Raw genomic sequence first — 24,695 nt, 5'->3', positions numbered from 1 at the left:
TCTTGATCACCATCCTGTTATATCTTAATCGTGGTCATCTTGTACCCCCCCGGGCCTGGTGCAATGCCCAGCCTGGATTAGATGCTCATTTAATGCTTGATGGATGGGTTTGGTGGATTTTACCCCACGGGTTGTTGAGTTTGAACACATTTCATATGACCTATGTGGTGTGGTGTTAAGAAACTGAAAGCTTTGAGGGGTACTGTCTTTCCAATTTTACATCTCTGTGACTTTCAGATTAGGCGGATAACATTATCCTTTTTCCTTACATAAGGGAGGGAGAGAGGAGGTGGGTCATTAAGGTTAAGTTAATTGCTCAAAAGTTCCTGATCCCAGACTCATTCTCAGGGTTTCTATCCAGGACAACTACCCTTGAATTAGTGCAGAATTTTTTATAAACTCTAAGTAGACTCTACTGTAAACAATGCTATTAACACTAATATTAGTTCATTAAAAAGTAAAGCTGTTTGTTATGCTACTAGCTAATAACTGAATTTATTTAAGAGTAAAATAAAACAGAAGGTGGCAGTCAACTTCATGGCATGTGTCTAATTCATACACATGAATTCATGCATTTGAGAAATCATTACTGTGCATCTGTATAGCAGCCACCAGGCATAGCACAATGTTCTAGAAAATAGTACAAAAATCTGATTCTACCACGGTTTGCTCTGAAAGAGTAACCAAAGTAATTCAATGGACTTCTTTTTTTAAAGAAGTGGATATGTATAAAGTGAAAAGAACTTTAGACTTATAATCAGAAGCAGAGGGTTATAATCTCAGCTCTGTTTCACAGTAGTAAAATTTAGAATTTACTGAGCACATACTCAGTGGCAGGTATTGTGCAGAGCCTACTCATTTATTCTTAGTATTTTTAATTTTTAAAATAGCTTTATTGAGATTTCATTGACATGTAAAAATTTTATATATTTAAGATGTACATGATGTTTGGATATATATATATATATATATATATATATATATATACACTCTAAAATTTTGTGTCAAACCTGTTTTTATAACTACAGCTTAGATTTTCTTGTAATTTATACTTTTTTCTGATTTATTGTATTTCTTATTCTGCTAATAAGATGATTTTAGGCTCTTATTTACATGCTTCTTCTATGAAGCCAATATCTACTCTAATTTGGCTTTTTTCTTATAAATATGAATTTTAATGTATTAAGTTTTCTTAAAGTGGGCAGTAAAGAAGAAAGGGAAAAGGAGACACAGCAGGGAAGAAAACACAGAAAAAAAAACGACATAAATCAAAAGGAAGCAAAAGAATCCGTACTTCCTCCATCAGTCAGGGACAAGGTGAAGGTCTGGGATTGTGACCCAGATTTAGATATAATCCTTATTCAGGGAAAAAGCTCTGCAAATAGTGATTAGCTAAGACAAAGACAAAGAGGGATATATTAGATATTTATTTTTATCAATTAGATTTAAAATTAATATCTATTTTGATTCAGATGTATTCTAACTTTTTAGCTAATATTTGACATCACAATATAAGGTTTTGGACTGTTAGCTAATTTTCCTGCTTGATTCTTTGATTCCAAGCTGGGTTGTAAATTTTGAAGAGGTTGTAACTTGTTCTAGATTTCTCCATATCCTTCTCTAAGCTTGGCTGATGTCTGAGTTCTGATGGATGGAATGGTCAATTTATGGCAAACACTTTCTGTAGAGTGATGTCTGATATTCCTACCAGCATCACTATTTTCTTAATTAAAATGTAGGATTAGCTTTTTATATATGGAAGCAGTTGATTTATTTCAACTATGAGGAGGTGAGAGATAAAATCTGGAATGTGAACTAGTCTTGAAAACAGAATGGCATGATTTTGGAAAGATTAATCAAGTGGACTTTAGGATAGTATTCAAACAGCCACTACGTTCTTGGGTTTGCATAATTAAAACTTAGAAATTTATGCCTAGCGTCTAGGCTTTTCCTGCTCAAATGCAGCAAAGTCATTACCCGCTCTTGCCAAAGTTGTCATTCTTAGCTTAAATCAAACATGGGCTCTGTTTCAAGTGACTGTGCCCTCCCGGCATGGCTCCATCAAGGCTCAGATCCCCATGGCTCACACTTTGGCTCTGGTGCAGAGAGAGAAAGTTTACATCTGCCTAGCCTCTTGATTCTATGTCCAGGGATTGCCTAATTCTGTATAATTGCATTAAGGAACTACTGAGAGATTGGAGCCAAGGATGGAGTCTGCATTCATTCATTCATTCATTCATTCATCCATCCATTCTTCTTTTTCTTTTATTTTTTTAAGATTTTATTTGTTCATTTGAGAGAGAGGGAGACAGAGAGCACAAGCAGGGGGCGAAGCAGAGGGAGAAGCAGAAGGCAGAGGGAGAAGCCCCCTGACCAGGGAGCCCGATGTGGGGCTCCATCCTGGGACCTGGGATTGTGACCTGAGACAAAGGCAGACACTTAACCATCTGAGCCACCCAGGCGTCCCTGCATTCATTTTGCCTTCTGTCTGCCTCAGGAACGAGTCACTTTTAACTCATGCCCTCTAAAGTTGCTATTAGACCATCCTTGATCCAAAGCACAGGTCAAGTTGACATGTCAGCACTGCTCATGCTGAACAACTGCTTAGAGTAGCTTGCTCATAAATCATGCAATTGGAAAGTGGATTGTGTGTCTTTAGATTGCTGACTTCCAAAACTATTTGTGATATTTTCATGGCAGAATCTAAAAGCCTTATGTTCTATTAGACTATTCTTTATATAAATCACTTTTCTTCTTTCAAATCAGTGTTCTTAAAGGAATTCCTTTGAGGTCTAATGACACATAAAATAAATGAGCGTGGTATGGTACATCTTTTCCTAAATTCTCTAAAATGCCGCCTACCCCCAGCCCACATTCCCTCCCTTTCATCTTTCCCAAATCTACATATTGTTTAGCCTGAGAGGTCACCAACCAACACCTGAGTTGATAAGAAGTGAGGTACCTAAGCTTCCTGAACCTATTATTGCTTATAACACTGGAATATCATATATTAGGACTGCTATTGGTAGTACATTCCAAAGTGGGATACTTTTGACTCGTTCTATTCCTTTAAAAGCAATTAACCAGATAGTCTTTTAAAAATTCCCTTTGACTGCTATTTCTACCTTGCTTCTGAGTTCCCAGGAAATAGATGTTGGAGGTGAGATGGTTTTTATTCAGCAAACAGGCTGGTAGTTCTGAATAATTTCAGTTTTCTTTGGACATTCTTTGGACATTGGGATGAGCAGATGTTATGTGTTTTCAGGTTGTCTTTGTCTCCAATTGAAGGTCATCCAAACTTTGAAATCTCATGAGGAAATCTAATGGTTTTCTTAAACATAACATCAGCTCCTGCCAGTTTCATTAGGAAATAAGTTATTATGTCGATCTCCTTACAAAATCCCTGGTTTCTGAGAAGTTTCTCTCCCTGTGGTGTTTGGAAAGGTCTGCTGCTTGTCAAGAGTGATCAATCTTGATTCCTAAAAAGCTGTGGCTGGAATTCTAATGGTAACATGTTATGAATTGGCTTTCTGCATTAAAAAGCCAGGGCAGATATCATCCCAACAAAATGGTAATCTAGAGACTGGATTCAAATCACAAAAACTCTTGGTGACTAGGTTTTTGACATTAGGTGGCCATTCATACCATAAACAATTGATTTCTCAAAAATAAGAATACAAGCCTCTCATATTTTAACTTATTTTAACAAAGAGTTTAGTTGACAACCAATACTGGCAAATTCAACATCCTTTTAGAAATTACTTTTGCATATACTTTACTCAACCAAGCCTTCAAATCTGTATCTTCACTCCAAACCAATTTGAACATTTTGGCAATTATATGATTAGAAGTACTAGGCTTTCACTGTACATACTGATGGATAATGGGGAAAGTTGGATTACAAATTAGAAGTAGACTACTTCCTAGACTGCATCACTAGAATTGCAAATACAGTTAAGTCAAAATTTCAATGATTTTCTATGACTTTTCTTCTTTTTATTTTTAACTCAGAGTAAGGAACCTTGAAAGAGGGAATGTGAATTGAGTAAGTGCTCCTTGCCCTTCAAGATAAAAAGGCAACTTAATATTTTTGAGTAATTATTAGAAACAGACAAGTGTGGGATAATAATCATTAGCACTAGCAGCATGCTACGTGGATCATAGGACTTGATTCTTGAAGCTGTACCATAACGGAGTTTCCATCATTGTTTCCATTTTACAGATGAGAAAACTGAGGGTCAAAGAGTTTAGTAAAGATGCAAAGTCTGACTCCAGAGCCTGTCATTTACCAATTCTGAATTAAAAAGAAGTATCCCCAGTGATAGGGCTAAAGGGGGAGGGGCACAGGAAAGTAGGAAGTTATTAATTTTTCATAAAATTTTAAAAAAAGAACATAAATCAGAACCACAAAATTTATAAAAATGGATACAGTTTTTCCAAAAGAGCTGAGAATTGTAGGCTTCCTGAGAAGTGCAGTTCTTTATATCATTTAACTTTTCAGCTTTGCAGGGCAATAGCAAATAACAACGACACTAGAAAGAACTCAGTAACCTCTGGTGGCCCCAGAAGCCTTTGAAGCACATTAACGTGATTCAAAGTAATTTTATGGTGGCAAATATACAGCATGACTGTGTTCACATGTTTCTTGGTTGATCCTTAGTTCATGCTTGGTTTCCAATTAAAGGACAAGGTTATTCAACTTGGCTAGTCTGACGAAGACTGATGATACAAATGCATAGCAACTATTGACAGTTAAAACCTCAACCTTGGTGAGCTGTCAGGAAGAGCAGCTCAGCTCTAAGAGGCCAGAAGATACAATATGTCACAAGTCTTTCTCCTATGTCCAGACACCTCCTCCTACTCTCTGAGCCACCTTTGGCATTATCTGGCTCAGGCTTTCTCTTTCCTTTCTAGACTCTACTGTTTTTTGCAGATAGCAGGTATTACTCTGCCCAATTGTGTCTCCTCTCATCTTTTTAGTCTTCCACTCCTTTCCTTACTTACTTTGCAAGATCGTTGTCCAGTGCATGATAGACAAAGCAAGGACCTGTTTTCTTTCTGTCAGTAATCTGCTTCCTTTAGCACCACCTCCACCCAACTGGAAACCCTCCTTGATAAGTTTTTTTGGATACACTTAGTACCCAGCTTCTCATTGCTTTTCTACTAAATAGGAAGAAATCTGCTTGTTTTCATATTTACTGGGCTTTCTTAAATATAATATTTATCTTTTAATCTAAATACATATACTCTTCCAAATTTTTTGAATCTTTGGAAAATCTGATGATGGTTTTCACTGAACAGAATATTAGGCGGAATGTGGGAGATGGATTCAAATAAAATGATAATACGTTCAGATATTATTTATCCTGAACATTTAATGTAACATTTTTTGAGCGCCTGCGTATGTTCATATGCTGAGGAAACATGGATGAAATAAAGGGCTTAGCTGTATAATTCAAGACAGAATAGCAGGTAAAAACAAACAACAAACAAATAAACAGAAAATAGGAGGAGCCCTATGAGCTAATTGGGACACTTTGTCCACGTGTATTTAATTAGGATCAAATGTCTGGCACAATCAAGGGCAAATATAAAAATATTCCTACCATCTAAGAGGAGGCATTTGTTTCTTAATTTTACTCTTCCTATTTTAAAGATTGTAAGGGTAGGAATGCCCACTATGAAATTAGTAGACCTGTGTGAACTCCATTGTCTGGGGGCCTGTGATCTTTTTAGAATCACAAGAGCAGACCTCTGTGGAGGCTTGCACTTCCCTCATGAGGCTGGACTCTTCTATCCCCATTCCCTGTGATTGTGTACATGTTCTTGACTCCTCATTATGTGAGACCACTCCGAAGCCACAACCAGGGGTCACCTCACGTTTGGCTCCCAATTGAACTGTATGACAGCCTCTTTCACTGTCTGTAAAATTGTCCCTAAGTGGCACACTTCTTCATATCTGCTTAAAGACCTTGGAAGGACACCCTCCATTATAACACCATGTCATCCGCATTGTACCATATCATCCCCTATTATCCATATCATATCATCTATATCATACTGTTATCATCTTGCATTATAAATATCACATCATATCATCATCATCATCATCATCATCATCATCATCATGATAAGAGAGCCCTATTTACATATCCAAAGCTGGGGAAAAATGGTTTTCTTCCCAGGCAATTTTCTTGGAGATCATGAGTGCTATAATTACTGTTTCCCCCCATTTGGTCTGTCTGATAAGAAGCTTAGATCTCAGTTTTGCTCAGTTTTCTCCTTCCCTCCTACTTTACTATGCAGTTTTGTCTTTAATCTTGACAGAGTGGTTTTATGTCTTCGTGTTCTGTTTTATTGTGGCTTTTTTATAGACTTACAAATCATTTTAGAAACAGGTAGATGTTGTGTAAGTAAGTTCTTACCCTTAAAGCTTTTCTTTTTTTTTTAATTTACATGTAATATTGATTTAATCTCTTCTGTAATCCTCTGACCAGCCTATCCATATGTCACTGTGTATTATCTAACGGTCAAGTTCTATAGTTCTGGTTTTGAAGTTATGAAAACTTCTCAGACAAGGCTGTATGCCCCATACCATTTATAACTAAACAATACAAAAATATGTTGTTTCGATGGGCGATGTAGGTGATGGTGGCCAAGAAAGTTGATAATAATGACAGTTAGGGTTACTGAATACTTTAATAAATTCTGGAGATGGTAATGGAGCTCTTTCCGTATTACCAAGACAAATCATAGCTTTCACTTCGTTGTCCAGATTGGCAGTTAAACTTTAGGAAGCAAACTCCTTTTGAGGCAAGCCAGAGTTAGTTTTCTCATGTCTTATCAACAGTCATCTTCATCCAGAGTTTATCATGCATGAAGCCAGCTAAATTTGCTTTAAGACCAATTTAGAAGCTCTGTGTAACGTCTCCAAATACCTTAATGTTGACACCAAATTCATAATTCACAATTTCAGGATATGCTTCTTGTGGGGAAGAGAGTAGAAGGGGAAGAGGGACAAAACAACAATGTGCAAGTTCAAAGGGGCTGAAGATGCACTTTGGGTATTTGGATTGGCACTCTGGAGCTCACGGATGCTTGTGATTGCTTATCTGACTTATCTAAACTGCTGACGTCAAAAGAATTAGGCTAGAAATCTTATGATTACAGCTTTTCTTGTGATCTTTTCTGGTATTTCCTGTTTCCTGTCAGGCCAAATATACTTCGAGAGAGGGTTATTTTATGGCATTTCACCGTTTCTCCCTCAGCTAGAGCCAGAGGTACAGGAGGCATGAAGTAAAAATAATTAAGAATAACATCAGAAAGCTCAGTTGGCCCCCAATACCCCCACCCCTTCGCAGTCACTGACATTTTCTTTCTAACATCAAAAAACGTGTCTGTAATGGTTCAGAGCAGGGTCTTATTTTTAATGGAACAGATCTATTGTTCATTAAAAAGAAGAAGCCACTTCAATTGTATTTCTGACTATTACCTTATTTGGGTGGTAATAAGTAGGCAGGCTGTGAACAGCATAATTCAGGCAGCTAAGAAGGTTTTTGAGAGGAGGGGATATAGTTTCAGAGCAAAAAGGAAGAAAACTGGGCACCAAAGGCTATACTTTTCTTTTGGGAATACAAACACCTTACAGAAACAGGAAAGGGAAAAAAAGTGGATGCTTTACAAATCTTGCCTAAATATTGCTAAATGTTCAACATACTTTCTGAGCTCAGCACTATGTTTGCAAAGAGAGCCTGAGAGGTTAAGGGGTTAATCCTCAGTGGTGTAGGGGTAAGACCCAAGCTTTCAACAGTCACATGCACTGGCCCTCTCTGGCCCACTCTACCTCCAGACAACAATGCAGGAAGAAACAGAACTATTACATAGGATGACGGTAACATTTGATTTATGATGGTCATAGCAGCCTGCAGCTACTGTGTCTATTTATCTCATACATAACTCACAGTCCTGTTTAAATTCTTACATCTGGTATTCTTTTGGTGAACAACTACCCATTTAGTACATTGCAGGCACTCTGGATGGAGAAATTCACAAAGAGATGGCTTGCCCAGAACAATCTATAATCTAAGTTTGGGAACAAGAAAAATACGAGTATACGCTTACAGGTATGCATTTATGGGTACACATATATTTCTTGCTTGTGTAAGATAGATGTCACCCATACAATGCAATCACAGTGCTTGAAAGTGAAAGGGACAGAAAATGAGATATAGAGAGCTATCAGGTAGACAGGCATTTTTGGAGTTTGACCATAGCCAGCAGCATTACTGAATCAACAACATGGAGGCATTGAGGGACCTGGAATTGGCTCCAGGTATGTTGTTACTTCTGTGGGGTCTCAGTTTTCTCATCTAAAAAAAAGTGTAGTGGTGTAACTTAAAGGTACTTTCCATTATAAAATTTAAAGACCTTGCTACTCTTCCACTTAAATTTTTTTCAGTGGTTCTACAAAAGTTAAGGGTTCTTATCCACATGCAGTCCCATTAGTTCTCTGTTTCCCACACTTTTTTTTGACTCCAAACATCATACCAAGCTAACTCGACTAATCTCCCATTTCTCCATCATTTTTTTTCTGCTTTTCTGCCTTTGTACCTACAGTCATGTTAATTCCTTCACCAGGAAGGTCACTTTGTCATATCCTGCTGAGCTCTAATGATCTTAAAGACATAGAGCTGCAATGACCAGTCACACTAAGCCTTCCTTGGTTCTTCTAGAGAGGGATGAGTTGAAATGAGATCTCATGGAGTATCTACCACACTTGGTTTGTTTGTTTATTTGTTTGGCTTAGGTTTTTTAGAGAGTTAGCATGCAAGTGGCAGGGATGGGGTGGGTGGCTGGGGAATAGGCAGAGGGGGAGAGAGAGAGAGAGAGAGAGAGAGAGAAAGAGAGAGAACATGAGCAGGGGGAGTGGCAGAGGGAGAAGCAGACTCCTCGCTGAGCAGGGAGCCTGACGCGGGGCTTAATCCCGGGACCCTGAAACCATGACCTGAGCCAAAGTCAGACACTTAACTGACTGAGCCACTGAGGTGCCCCAGAGACAGACAGAGAGAGAGAATTATAAGCAGGTTCCATGCCCAGCACAGAGCCCAATGAGGGGCTCTATTTCATGACCCTGAGATCATGACCTGAGCTGAAATCAAGGGTTGACACTTAACAGACTGACCCCCCGCCAGGCACCCCAAATATTTGGTTTATATTTGAGTATGTGATTTTATCTAACTAACTACATTATAAGCTATAGACTCACTACATTATAAAGACTGTATTTTTCTTATATATTTTCTCATCCATGCTGTAGCACTTAACCTTGAAATAATTAATTTAAAAAATGGCATCCTGAAGACAGGAATAAATATGACTTGGCAAAGTAGGGGGGATAGACTATTTTGAAATGGTGAGGATGAGTAGTGTCAGCTCTTGAATTTGGGGAAGTGATGAGCACAGCTGGAATGAGAGGTCTGGATGGAAGAACATGAGGAATATAAATCCTTCAGGACAGGTTGTTATCAAGTGTTGAAGGGCTTCGACTTGATGATTTATATATTATTTCTTGTGGTTCTGTATAAAATACTATAGCACTTTGGGAAACCAACTTTTCCAAAGTGCTATAATGCTAAGTTAAAGGGAAAGTATTGAAATTCTTGATATTTACTAAATATGGTCAACGAACACCAATTAGAAATCCATTAGTATCCTTACCTCAAGTCTAACACACCACCTTTAGGGCAATTCTTATAAAATCTAAATTTATCATGTGACTTCCCACTAAAATTATTTGAAGCCTTCTCATTATCTGGAAGATATACTCTTTAGATAGCCATATGGGGCCCTGGGCAATCTGACCTCCAGATTATCTCTCTAGTCTCATCTCTAGATGAGACTCCTTTTGATATACTTCCTATCTTGGGACATGGCATTCACCAAAATTTCTTGCATTTGGTCCCACTGTTTCTTCTTCCTGCATTGTCCTCCATCTCTTTTTCATTTGGAGAAATGCACCCTACATTGAATGGTACCTCAAAAATCACCTCTTCTCTGAAAACCCTTTAACACTCATCACACATACAGAATTACACTCTTGGGTGTTGGCACAGACTTTGTGTATGTGCTTCTTGTGCAGCATGTCACTTGCCTAGCTTGCTCGCTCACTCACTGACTCACTGACTCACTCATTTATTTGCTCTATTATCTATCTCTCTATCTCTCTATCTCTCTATCTATCTATCTATCTATCAATCATCTTCCATCCATCCATCTACCTTAACTTTCCTGGTTCATGAATGTTTTTTCCCTAAGGAATCAAGATAGTATCTGATACACCATAACCAATAAATAAACTTATTTGAATAAGCAGTCTTTGTCTTTTCTCAATGTTCTGACAGAGTATTATTTCTACTGTATCATGAGACATATGCCCTTCTGCCTTGATATCAGTGAGTTGTTTATACATCTGTTTCTTCTAACAGGTCATAACCTCTTTTCCTTCTGCTTTCTTCCTAGGCACATAGCACAATGTTATGCATTGAGTAGACAGAATGTAATTCTTCAATTGAATTGCTTTGCAAGAAAACCCTAGAAATTTGAATTATTTTCCTTTCTGAATATTTTGAATAGATAACCAGTAAATATAGGTCTCAATTTTTTCTATTTCTAAGTTGGGGATAAGTCCTTTTTCAATTGATACTTATTGTGTAGTGGAAGATGCTCAATATTTGTATGTAAGATTAAAACATCATTTTCCATTCTGTGACCCTCTAGAGTGTTTCTAATTATTTTTGGAGGGTTGAGACATTCAAAACATTTTTTCAAAACAAAAATTTTTTAGTTCAATTTTGTCTGTTCACGATCTACAATCATTTATCACCAGATCAAACAATATGACATTTAGGACTAAAGAGGGTAGAAATTGCTTTAGAGTTTATGAAATCTGATGAATTCACAATTCTTGATTTTTATATACCAATTTAATTGACAAGGAAATCTTTTCTTTTGTCCTACTGTAGAATTGGAGATTGAACCAAGAAAAGCACTATGTAACTCAATTAATATTCAGAGGTGAAAGTGAGAGCAAAAAGATTGATGTATCTAAACCTCGAATGAATTATAGAGTGAAGGACACGGAGGAGGCAGCAGTTTCTTCATATCAGCTACCATGGAAGATGTAATAATGGTTCCTGTTACAACGCTAGAAGAAAACAGTGATCCCAGTTACAGCACCAACAGCCTTACTGCTCTTCATCCTCACTTCCTCTGGTGTCTCCCACCCCTTCTTTCTAGGAGATAGAGTGCACAGAAAGGAGAATAAGTCCCAGAAATTTCCGATGAGTACTTTCAAGCAATGAAAACGTATCAGACCTGGGCAGAGTACAATGCACTGCATGTTTATGATGACAATTCCAATTTGTATTGGATATAAAACTAGCTTTTGATGTGGAAACCAATCAGAAAGGTGGGACTTGTACACATTGTGTTCCATGCATGACAGTCATTCAGTTGAACTTTTCAGTGTCAAAATCCTGAGATGGTTGCTGAAATGCATGTGAATATTTTAACAGAGGGAGAGAGAGGTAATAGGGTAGAATAATTGGGTTCAGCATATGCATAGGAATGTAACTAAAATAAATAACATTGAGCATGCATACTCAAGTACAGGGCCCAGCAGGATAGATCAATCAATGTATAATGGAGGTAATGTTCTTTGAAGATGAGAATCAGTATTCATCATTTGACCTGCAGAGTGAGAGGGTGTTTGCTTTACATTTTGTGTGTTGTTTTGGTTCATTTGTTGGTTGTGCGTGTGAGTTTGCAGCAGAGCAATGCACTTGAAAACTGGTCTTTATGGAAAGATAAAGGGACTCTACATTCTTCCATTAGATCCCATTAACATTGAGAGTTAGGCCTGAAGATATGGTTTCTTGCCCCATCCACATTGAGGTTTTCTCCTGGGGAGGAGAATATGGCACAAGGTAAGGCCATCTACCCCTGACACCCTGGAGAATTGTGGGAGAGAGTCAAAGGCAGAACCCAGCGGCCAGAGGACTTGCCCTGGCTCCCCCATCTCAGGCTGGCATTTTGCATTGTGTGCAGTAGGCACATTCAGGTAGGGTGTGGGAACCCAAGGTACATGTTCACCTAGAACCATGTTGTGGAAGAGCAAGGGGTGGGGGTGAGGGTAGGGGGAGTATTCATCCAAAAAAAATAATTTAATCTGGAAAAGATTGACCTCTACCATGATGATTAGAAAATATAAATTTTCTTATCCCATTAGAGTGGGCTAAAGTGGATTAGTTGGAGAAGAGAAACAGGCTAGATTTTATTGCACATTTGAGAGGGGACATTTGAGATTGTAACAGACATGTTACAATTATTTTTAACAGTGACTGTTTCTTTTTCATTTCTATATATGTTTTTGATTATACTTCTTATACTTGAATCCATTTTCTCTGTAGTGATCTCATCTCACTTCCTTTACTTTGGTACTCCATGGTTGGCTCCTTACTTTTCCCTTTTTCTTCTCTTTCTAAATCATTTTCTTCAGCAAACTCTATCAACTTTTTTTCAGTGAATTTTTGTCACAGATCCTCTAAACAAATACGCCTTTTGGTTTTCAGAAATTCTCATCAAGGTTGTATAGATTTGTATGAGATATTTGGGTGCCATCCAAAAAAAGATGCAGAAGGAAGCAAGAAAAGAATCTTGTGCTTCTGCTTTAATTCTAGAAGTAAGGAACATCGGAGGATGCAATGGGAAAAGTTCTAATTATCGCATTATACATGTCTTAATACTTTTGGTTATTTAATTTTCCTTTTCAATACCTAACTAAGATTTATATTTATTTCATTGCATTTATTACATTTATCATTACATTACATTTATTTCTTTTTATTTATATTTATTTCTCACCTTGATTTTATTTTACCATTTTATGGTTTTCTACTTTTCAATTTCTACTGCCAAATACATACCAACTGCTACTCAGTCTCTCTTGAAGTGTATCCTTTTCTCTCTGGGGATTTTATTTTTCTGCAGTAAGCCTGGCCCCTTGAACTCACTTTTAAGGCCATACACAACTAAATCTTGCTTTGTCTTTGTCAACTATGCTTTCCAATTACATACAAGGCCAACTTTTAAGTTTTATCTTGTTACTAATGATAAGGACCATGACCTACAGGCTCTTCTTCAGTATTCCCTTAGCATGTGTGTGAGAGCTGAGGAAGTAACAAAATGCTCAGAACAGAGGCTTGGTTTATAATCTCTAACACAGTATGCCAGGTGGATTTTTTAGGTGAGGGGGAGTACTCTGAAGGAAGGATCTTTAATAATGTTGTAGTTTGCGGAAATTTAAGACAAATGTAAAGATACAAAGCTCTCCTCTTGGGTGGTCTCTTAGAATTTTAGATATTGAAGTCAATTCTAAAGAGGAATTTATGGGAAGGCAGAGAGAGAGATAAATAGAAAAATAAAGAATGTGTACACTGTGTACAGATCTAGGTTAGGGCATTGTATTAAATCACAAGTACTTTGAGCTTTGCTTACTCTTTTTGATATGCTGATATGTACCTACTATGTACCAGGAAGTGTACTGATAATTAAAGAATGAGAAAAATCAGATAGTAGAAAAGAGCATACACTCCTTCATGTTGCTTCTGTGAGTTGAAAAAATAATTTGGAGCTTTTGGTCTTTTTACAATAAAGCTTCTAATATTTTCTTTTAGAAATTAGTCAGATATAAAAGTCAACATTTTGCTGTTCAGTTAACCAGCCTGGTTTAAGAAAAATAAAAAAGGAAAAAGATAAAGAAAAAAGAAACTGTTTCCAGGCAAAGAGCAGAGCACGTGGAAATAACATCCTCCATTCAACTCCATTCCCTCAAAAGCTCATGTGTAGGGTAAACACACACCTTCCGTATTCTATTTTTGAAATTACGTTGAGGAATATACAGACTCTTATCTGTAAAAAAAAAAAAAGCAACTTTTAAAACTTTAATTGATATAAAATGTTCCAAAATGCATGAACAGAGTAATTATTTTAAAAGTATATAAAAGCATTCATAATTTGTATGCATTTGCTCTAAAGTTTTATAATTATCAGTACATTTCAACTTCTCTGTATGAAAAGGGAACTGTCTCATATTAGTTTTGCACATACTTTATACCTTTTTAATAGTTTTGAAATTTACTCTTGTATATTTCTTCTTTTACTTTAGAAGCTATAATGATTAATCCTGATCCTCTACCAGAATATAAATTTAAAAATGATTCCATTAAAAAGAATAACTAAGATTCCTATTTCTTGAGTAATCTGTGCTTAGAAAAAAATGTTCATTCATGCATTTAATGGCAAATTGTAAGCTATTTTGTTCTTTCTGATAATTTCCTATTTTTCACTTATCAAAGTGTATTGAGTGGCTGATGTGCAAAAGATGCTAGGAAGAACACAAAGAAAATAGAATGTTCTCCAGGTTCTCAAAAAGCTGAACATCCAGCGGGGAAGGAAGAAAATGTACATTAATTATAGCAAAGTGATTTGCTTACAAAACAAATACAGAGAAAGTTCTATGAGACTTCGGAAGAGAAAAACACCCTCAGTAAGCTCAGGAAGGCTTTATGTAGGGAGTGGCATATGAATGGCGTCTTAAGGAATGGTAGAAGTCGAGAACTTGTAGGGAAGTCATTTTAGGCACTGGAAAGGATAAACAGAAAGCAGAGGTGTAGGTGTGGGTTGCTTGCCCTGTCTGGGTCCAATGTAAGTGCTTTTGGGGCAATAATGACAAATCAGATAGGGAAAAAGTGAACTAGTTCTAGCATGTGGAGAGCTTTAAATTCAGGATAAAAGAATTTAGATTTTCTCTGTAGACAGTGGAGAATCCCTGAAGGAATCTTAAGAGGGGTGAGACATATTCTGATTTTTCTTTTGATGTTATTGATCTAAATCACAGATGAGGGGGTAGAGAGAGTACTGGGGTCAGAAGCTATCACGAGATAATAGACAAAACGTGAAACTTGGCCAAGGGCCATGGGACCAAAGGAAAAGTATGTGATAAGAGTGAGGTACTTAGTGAGGAAATAGTTGCAGGACCAATAGTTATACTAGTGAACATTTACTGAGGATGTAGTAGGGCTTTTTCTAGGCACTTTTTATTATCTCACTTAATCTTCACCTCCTGTGAAGGTGCTATTGTTATTCCTTTTTTATAGAAGAGGAAACAGATACAGAGAGGTGGAGTAATTTGCCCAGGTTCACACAGTTCAGTAACAGAGAGCATAGGACTTAAGACTGTGAACATCTCAGCACTGCAACAACACTCTGGAACTCTTGATCTATACTGTGGATTTTGGAATTGGACAGTTAGAGAGAATGGTTTTGAACTTGGGTTTCTGCAGGGGTCATGTCGTTTATGAAAACAAAGAAACCAGGTGAAGGACCAGATTTCATGAAGGTGAGATGATGTGTTCCAGTTTTCACTCAACAGTGCACTCACATTAAGAACAGATTAAAGGGTCAATGGTTATTATCCAGTATAGCTACAGATTGAGTGCAGGCTAATGTCTACAAAAAGTGGTTTTAGAAAAATGTTATGCATTAATGTCAAGGTATCTAATGTTAAGATTCATTGATTCTTTGATCACAGCAATTTGTCCTGCTATATCATTAATATTGATGAATGCTTGAAGATGTGTTTGAATTTTTACAAATGTTTTTGAATTTGGTCTGATAGTTAATATTCTGAATTGACAGGTTTAAACTCACAAAACCTGGTTTTCTCGCTGAAGTTGGAACTCTGATTCACCAATTTATAATTGTTCTTCTCTCAATAAGCATTTGGTTCCTCCCGGAATCCCTGGTGCCTAGGACAGTCATTAGAATACACTAGGCATCCAGTAATGTTCCTTGAATTATAATAAATGGAACCTTCAATCTTAAATATATTTAATTTATGCTTGATACTTGAGATATTTTAAAATAGCACTTTGAATGTCACTTTGAATTGCAGAGTTCTGGAATCAAAGAATCCTTTTGGAGATCTTCTCTTCTGAAGTGGTTTGATTTTTAGAGCTAAGTATAAAGCAAATTTCTGATATTTTATTCCCTGGAAAGGCTGGACAAGTTATAATGGCTACTGGGAAAATAATTTTTTAAAGGGAGGTAGGTGTTTTTTTTATATTTTTCTGAAGCCAAAGGCTATTGAAACGGGAACAAGCTTAATAAATAAGTAAAATACAATGTAAAATTTAGACCAGAGACACCAAAAGAAGGGTAAGTTCTATGGTTTGTAGCTATTTGGTTGAATTCCAAAATAAAATTATTTATTCAACTAAGAATGAGTTATGTTAGAGGATGTGTAGCCTTAGGATGCTGCCTAGAATCACAATGAGATTAATATTTGCACTCACAGCATTTGAGAAACTGCCTATTTATCTCCTGTCCTTCTATCTCCTCCCCAGCCTGCCCCCATTCCCAAGGATGCTCCCACCACCATGCTTTAAAGCTTACTTACTTTTGATAATAGATGGAGAATCTTCCCCTGGGCCTTCCTAGCACTTGAAGCTAAACTAAAACCCAAAGAATAAGTAGAAAAATGTTAAGGCCCAATCACCTGACTTATTTTACATGGTAATATAATTTTTCTGGTTTGACCAATATTTATACTATATCATGAGTCTCTATGCTTGTCCCTCTATATCAATAAAGCAATGTCTTGGTTTAAAGTTTTTTTTTTTTTTTTAAAGATTTTATTTATTTATTAATGGGAAAGAGAGAGAGAGAGACAGACAGACAGACAGAGAGAGAGAATGGCAGAGGGGGAAGCAAGAGCCCGGAACCTTGGGATCATGACCTGAGCCAAAGGCAGATGCTTTGCCGCTTAGCCACCCAGGCACCCCGATCACCTCAATCGATGGATGTCTCGGTTTAAATCTAAATTACCCAGCATGTGGCTTGATTATGCCAGTTCTGTGATCTACAGCTGGGTGATGGAGATGCTGATCTGGTTCTAACGCAGTGTTTGTGTGCGACCCTGGACAAATTGTTTAGTCTCTAGTGTACCATTCACCTTTTTGGATTAACTAGATAATTAGACCATTCTTTGTTTCATAAAGGGAAAATGATGTATTAAAAAATTAAATAATTGAGTACAATCCAATGAACCAAGTTGGTGCTCCAACTTTGGGCATGCTGCTAATTTCCAGAGCTCTCTCCAAGGCAAATAGTGCCTTTACCAACGCCCAGATGCAGGCATCCTGACAAGTGAAGACGATGAGCCCCACTTCCTCCTGTCATCCCCGATTCTTTCCTCGAGTCTGTTGCCATGATAGCCACCGTTAGTCTCCAGCCAAGGCTCATATGAAGGTGGCAGGAAGATGTTCACATGTGTAACGTCCTCCCTAGTATGTCCTTGTTCTCTTCAGGAAACACTGTTCCCCTCTGTCTGCCATTACTCACAGTTCAGTAAATCTTATCTTAAAACCTTTCACAAATACATATTTATACATTTATTTTCCCATACATTCTTTTGCTCCTTCCTTTTATTACTTAAGCAAAGTCTCAGAACACTTTTCCATTTCACTTGTGAGAAACAAAGTATCAGTCTTGTCTGAGAAGTATGAGAGAAAATTATTATGCTCCTCACTAAGGAAAAGAAAAGCTTCAACTTTTAAGGTTATATTCAACCCGTTAAGAAACAGTGACACCCATCTCTAAAGTCCTCAAGACTGTTGGCTCAATTCAGAATTTCTGCAATTTCATGGTTTTAAAAGACGTAAACCTATTTATCTGTTATCACAAGCAGTCAAAATATACATGGAATACTATGATTTTTAAATTTATAAATTGTTAATAATTTTATAGTTTTAGTTTTCTCATGTGCAGTTATGACGTGGCAAACATGTTGTGTGCGATAAATGTAACATCTAGACAAGTCAAGATAGCAGAGAAGAGGAAGTAAATGACTTTGGGGGACAATTCGGGGACACAGGGGTGGAGATCAGGCAAGTCATTACAAATAAAAGGATGCCTGAGCTGGACTTTGTAGTTTGAATAAAGATTTTTTAGTTGGCTAAGTCAAAGAAAGACATTCAAAGCATCAGGCAAGGCTCAGAGGTAGGGCACCACTTGATGCATTTTGAGGAACAGGAAGTTGTTTAGCATTGCCAAAGCATGAGTTGTTTGAGGGTTCTGAGACAAGGGTCAGATTTAAGAGAGAGGGAGAGAGAGAAAAGGAGATAGAGGGAAAGAGGGGAAGAGAAAGGGAGAAAGAGAGTTAGTGAGTGTGAGCATGAGATCACCATGTGTCTTGGTGCTTTTGTTTTTTTCCTTTTTTTTTTTTTTTGACAATCTTTCTACCATAAAACCCTATACACTAATTGAACACAGCTTAAACCATCTCTTTCTAAAAATGAATGCATGCCAGATTTTTGGAACTATTTTCTAAGTGTTCCTGAGGCCCTCACCATCAGGCTATTCTGGATAGAAAGGCACAGAGCACCTGAGATGAGGAGGAGCTGCAGTATCAGAGACAAGATGAGAGGAAGTACAGGATAATTTGGAAGTGGGGCTGCATCCTATGGGTCCGTGCTGCTGCATCTGTGGATGAGAAGGTTTCATGCCCATGCCAGAAAGTGTGAACCCCTCATCTCCTTGAGAATATGAAGGCAGGGCAGGAAGAAGAGGAGGCAGAGGGCCTTTGAGCGGGTGTTGAAGTAGAATCTGCCTCCCCGCAGGCAAGATAAAGGGGGACAGCAGACCAGGGAGCAGCCTGTCTGGGCCCCAAAGGGGCTGCTGAGAGATTCCACAGAGAGTGAGGCAGTGGCCCAGGGATCAATTAAGAGTCCTCTAGTCAACTGTAATGATAAGAAGTTACAGGAGTTCTATTTTATGTCTGTAGTGTTGCTTTTTCAAGAACTAGACCCCCCACTGACATATAATATAAATAATAACAGAAATCTATCCCCAACACGTGCTAATGTCTGTTGAATTAGGCAGTTCTATCAAAGGCATAATTTGGGATATGAATTTCAATTACTTAATTTACTAAAACAAACCAAGAGTGGTAATAGTTGTAGTGTCATAGTTAAGTTTTCTGTCCAGGTGGGTTTTTCCACTTTTCCTGCACTACTCACATGAAATACGGGACGGCTTTGGCATTACCTCATTTCTTCTGACCAAGACCCATTTCCCGGGGCATCCATCTCCTACTTGCCACATAAACCTCAGTCTCATTGGTTTTCTTCTCATTCCAAAGTACTCATTGTTTACTAGAGACCAACACTGTGTTTTTCCCTTCCTTTCAAATCTTTTTTGTTCTCAGTCCCTTTCCACGAGGGAAGAGAGAGGTCATTTTTGGTCTATCTTTCCTGACTCGGCTCCCACCTCTCACCACCAATGGTATGTCAGGATTCCACTGCACAGGGCTGGCCAAGACTTCAAATGCATAAACACACATGCTCATATTTGTTCTTCTAAAGTGAGCGACCACTTTCTGAAATATCTACCAACACATTCCCTAAAGGAAAAGAGCACCCTGTGGCCAGTTACACTTCCTTAGTTTCTGGTTCTATCAGAACCTTCCACCCTAGGTGTCTTTGTGGTTGTGTTGCTGGCTGTCAGAGACATGGCAAGGTTCTCCACAACTGTCCTAAACACAGTACATTCTTATAACATGACGAAGTCCCTATGAGTCATCATTTCCACATTTGTGAGGGAGTTGATTTTTCCTGGTGTCAATGGGGGAATCTGTATTATATCGACTGTTGTGTCCAAAAGGGAAACCGAGGCAAGGAAGTTTGCCAACTTCCCAGGACATATAGAGCTTCCAGACCAACCCGGTCCTGGGAACATTACACACACCCTAGCCTCATAGTTAAAAACTGGAAAATGTGTTTTACTTTATAAAAAGCATTGTAAGCAGCAGCCCAAGAAGAATATTGTCTTAGAGCTCTGGTTTGTCACTAAGGAATTGTAGAGGTAGGACCGTCGTTAAAGAACATCCAGTTCCACCCCCACCTTTTTTGAGGACTGAAGTTCAGGAGATTTCACTTGTTTAAGCCTCTGAGCAATCAAGTGTGAGCTGAGCCCAGAGCCCAGGTCACTCGATCCCCAGTCTATCAATGCTCCTCCTACCACGTCCTTCTTAATTTTAAGATGCATTTCTACAATAAATCAAACATTCCTTAACCGCAGCCCTCGGACCCCGAGCTGCAGTTTGTAGACCTCCCTTCTCCCGGTTTTCCGCCTTGGGCTCTGCAAGGAAGGGACCCGCAGCCATCGGCCTGCGCCCGGGTCACCTCTCGCACCTCACAGTCGGTTTACCTGCGAAGCTGTGGAGAGCATCTTCGTTCTCCAGAAGGCCCCTCTGTCTGGTCGCCTGCAGCTCACTTTTGGATTTCCAAACCAGCTTTACCATCCTGATCATCTCGGGCAAGTCCCAGGGCAGCGGCCCCTGCTGGCACCCCCGGCGGCCGCGGGCCGGGGACGGCCGCGCACCTTCGGGGGCCGTGCCCCTCCTGGCCGGCTCCGCCGAGTGGAAGTAGCGCTCTAGCACGGGCATCCTGCCCGGGGCCCCGCCGCCGGCCGCCGCCGCCGCCGCCGCCGCCGCCGCCGCCGGGGACCGGCTTCCCGGGCAGGCGGACGCTGCGCCCCGCGAAACCTGCTCGCGCTCGGGAGAGGCAAGCCTGCTCCAGCCTGGCACAGCCCGCCTGCCGCTCCGGCCCTCGGAAACGCTGCGGGCGCGGCGACGAGCGTGCCCGGGCGCCCTCCTGGGGGACGAGCCCTCGCCCCGCCGGCCTCTCGCGCACCCGCTGCGCGGCGCTTAATTAACCCCGGGCTGCGGCGCGGACGGCGGCAGGGGGTCAGCCGTCGGGGCTTTAGGACTTGCCTCTCCTCCGCGGACCGGACCCATTTGTACTCAGCTCTCCTTGGGCGCCTGTCAAAGTTTGTCAAGTGGCTCGTCTAGCCCTTAGGATCCTCGGGCGAGGAAGCGGGGCTCCCCTCTGCCAGCCTCTCGCAGGGGTGCCCCAGGGGCCGCTTCTCTGAAGGGGTCAGGTGAGGAGCCTCCCCCCTACCCGCCCCCCCCCCGCCCCGCCCGGGGTGCAGGAAGCCTAGAAGGTTCCTGGGCTCCGGGCCCCGCGAGTCCCAGGGAGCTCTCGGAAAACGGGAAACCGAATCCCAGCAGAACCAATGTGCAGCTGCTGCTCTCTGGAAGGCCTGGCCCGGGGCCACCTTGCCTGTCCGCTGGGTCGGCCCCGGGATGGGCTGAGGCCGAAGGCTCCGCGATGGATCCTGGCACCGGCGCTCACACTCACACACACCCCTCCTCCCTCGCCCCCCACCCCCTCTGCTGTCGTTTGGTTCTCAGCAAACCTAACTGGGTTTCGGCCTATTAGTCAAATCCCTTTGTAACCTCAGCTGCCCTTCAGCTGGAGGGGAAATAACATTGAATCACATTCCAAAGCTGACTCTGAAAGAAGTGAATCAGGGAAGCACCCAGATCCTCCTGGGAACGTGCGGCGGGGTTGCGTCGTCTGGACACACATTCTGGGACCGTTAAAAGGCCATTTCGGAGGAAAATTACAATGATGATTTTAAAGGCTATGCATGTGGGGGTGCATACATGGCACTGAAAAGAAAGGAGAGAGTGTTGCCTGTCCGCTTCACAGACCCAGAGCGCTCTGGACTTCGTATTTGGGCCACCGACTGCTGTGCCCTTGCCTGTGCGTGGTTCAGTTGAGGACAATCACGCGCCACGCAGTTGGGTCGCTCGGCTCAGAGGTGGAGACACCAACCCTGGAAGTCAGAACCCATTCAACAAAAGGGGGTGCCCCCTGTAGCTTCTGTGAAAAGCCCCAGGCATAAATGAAAGTGGGGTGGTATTGTGTTTGGCACTTTTGTCAGCAAATTGGGTTTGTAGGAACAATTTGAACTCGAAAATTCATGTGGATAGCTCCTGTTTTCTTGGAGGCCATTGCAACAAGCCCAACCTTTTCTCCTCTTCACATCTCTGCATTGCAAAGTGCTTTATTTTGCTTGGCATTTTGTTTTGCTGATGTACAATCTGTTGCTTCTGCTCTACATTCCTTGTGGGGCAGGTTTATCACACACTCATTTGATGTTTCATCAGGGGAGGGGATACTTTGGGAAAAGGAAAAAGACTGCCACAAGGTGTGTTTTATTTTCATCGTCCTCACCTCATTTTTTACAAATTGAAACCAGTGAAGGCTACTGTAATTTTGTTGTTGTTATTATCATTCCTCGAAGCCTATGGTTAGTAAGTTTAGCCTTCCACACTGAGTTAAGTGGCTTTTCTTTTTTTCTGGATGGAAAAATACATTGGTAAGTCTACTCTCTTTCCTAAGAGGTGAAGAAGTGTCAACATCCTTTGAGGGTATCAAACAATAAAAGATGTTGAAGACACTACTGTTGGTGAATTTCATTATTGGAATATTGATCAAGCAGCTCCTCTTATAACAGCCAGATATCCACTCAACCCAATTAGGGGCTAATCAGTGATCCACTTATGAGAAAGATGCGTCTCTTTTTTGTTTTTTAAGCTTCCCTCTTTGTTAAGGGATGAAGGGATTTAAGCATCAGTGTGACACGTCCACCACTTTTGACAGCCCTTCCAGTTCTTATCTGACACTTCTATCAGACTGGGGCATAAAGGCTCTCTAGATTCGAAATGATTTTATTTAATAAGCACATGTAGGCTGTTGCACTCCATTAGCATATTTCCTGAATAATGTCTTAAACTCACTCCTCAGTCACAAACTTCCTTGACATAACAACTGAAGAGTTTCCTAAGTGTTCAACTATTTTTATTTTTGTTCAGTTATTTTGCAATAGCACTTAACATCAGGATATCCTGACCCTTGGAACAAAGGGGTTAAGAACAAAGAAAACAAATATATGATATAATATGTCACAGACACTAATGTATTAAGAATACAACTCTTCATGGAACATTTCTTTAAGAATGACATTTTAAAAATCCAAGCATATAAATTTCCACTATATTCTCTGTATTGTTTTACAATATTTTCTTGAAAAAAATATCTTAGAGAAGTTACAAAATGTTGGATCATTGAACATGAATACTTCCTAGTGGAGATGAGTTAAGGCCAAGCAAACACCATCTCAAATTTTCATTCTCAAGAAGGAATCTACTTTGTTTGAAGATTTGAAAATGGAAAAGGTTGCAGAATTTTAAAAAAATTCTCCCCAATATGGGATTATCTTCATCCCAGGGTAGAAGTGCAAAAATACCACAAGAAAGGTCATTCTCATGGTATTTCTGTCTCACATAGAAACAGGAAGTACAGGAAATCTTGCGGGAAAGCTTGGCTCAGGAGATTTTTGGCTCAGTTGTAGGCTCAAGACATTGGGATAAACTGACAAGATGCTGGTACTCAGACTAAAGTTATGCCACATACATTCTCTAACAGGTGGTTTTGTTACATTTCATATCTAGTATAGGCTGTGATTTTATTGCTCCTTCAGGTAGTGACTTTGGAAGAGCATGCCTATAAACCTATGATTTTAACCTTCTTTAGTGAACATCATTTACTTGAGATAGGACCCGTAGCCAGAAGTTCGGATCACTGGGGATGGGGAAAAGGGACTGGTGATAAGGTTCTGTATCCAACGGAGTCATGGAGCAAAGAGGTCTCATCTATGTGACTTTCAAGGATTCTTATAAATCCTAATATCTGGATTTATTGTGCTACAGAGAGGACATTTTAAACTTCCAAAATAATCTCATTTTTAATTTCAGGTATTGGGAGCCAACCTAACTTTCCATTAAAAGGCAAATAGGATAGTTCTTTTCTTGTGTAAAAGAGATGTAATGAGAACTAACCAAATCAAAGACAGTTTGTTCCAATGGATACCTAATTCTACCAAAAATACTTTGCTATGTGTTTGTAGTTATAAAGGAAAGAATTCGTAACCACAATATTAAAGTGTATGGCCAAGAACAAAGATTCAGAGACATAGTGATTTAGAAACTAGATTGTTTTGAAGAATTTCTAGTGTTCTGGGGCTATGTAAAAGTCTTGTAGATTTGTGGGTGTTCTAGTCATTAAGCAGATAAGTCATTATTATATGTGATTTTTATTTAAAAGATATTTTATTTATTTATTCATGAGAGACACACAGAGAGAGAGAGAGAGAGAGAGAGAGGCAGAGACACAGGCAGAGGGAGAAGCAGGCTCCTCACAGGGAGCCTGATGTGGGACTCAATCCTGGAACTGGGATAACGCTCTGAGCCAAAGGCAGATGCTCAACTGCTGAGCCATCCAGGCGTCCCTATATGTGATTTTTAAAAAGAGATATTAACAATATTAAATTTCTAAGCATTTTAAGAAATATGTATTTTAAAGATTTATTTATTTATTTGAGAGAGAGGGGGAGAGAGAGAGAAAGAGAATGCGTGCCTGCAAGTGGGGGGAGGGGCAGAGGGAGAGGCTCTTTAAGGGACTCCCTGTCATGACCTGAACCAAAATCAGGGGTCCCTAGTTTAAGGGAGTGAGCCATCCAGGTGCCCCAAGAAATATATTTTTAAACAGAAACTTGGACATATATACTTATTTTGATTTTTTATAATTTCGAGTTTTTTAACAGATTTTCACAAAACTTCCTTTTAACAGACATCTTCTCACTTAGATATTTTGGCAATACTTTATACA

The 24,695-nt window shown here is 39.6% G+C and overlaps 1 protein-coding gene across 3 annotated transcripts in view; it reads right to left on the bottom strand.

The window, feature by feature from the left end:
• The window catches only part of PDE7B (phosphodiesterase 7B), a 309,365-nt gene that overhangs the window by 120,513 nt on the left and 164,157 nt on the right, over window positions 1-24,695 (bottom strand). The window contains exon 1 of one of the 3 annotated variants that reach the window (XM_025422366.3): window positions 20,326-20,572. The exons of the other annotated variants lie outside the window; for them this stretch is intronic. Within the exon in view, the coding sequence (XP_025278151.3) occupies window positions 20,326-20,563 (238 nt within the window). The 5' untranslated portion in view covers window positions 20,564-20,572. Of the gene's footprint in view, window positions 1-20,325; window positions 20,573-24,695 lie in introns of those variants that run through there. 3 annotated transcript variants of the gene reach the window in all.

The sequence above is a fragment of the Canis lupus genome, chromosome 1, assembly GCF_003254725.2.
Source record: "Canis lupus dingo isolate Sandy chromosome 1, ASM325472v2, whole genome shotgun sequence".
NCBI lineage: Eukaryota > Metazoa > Chordata > Mammalia > Carnivora > Canidae > Canis > Canis lupus.
This window is presented reverse-complemented; position numbering and strand designations above follow the sequence as displayed.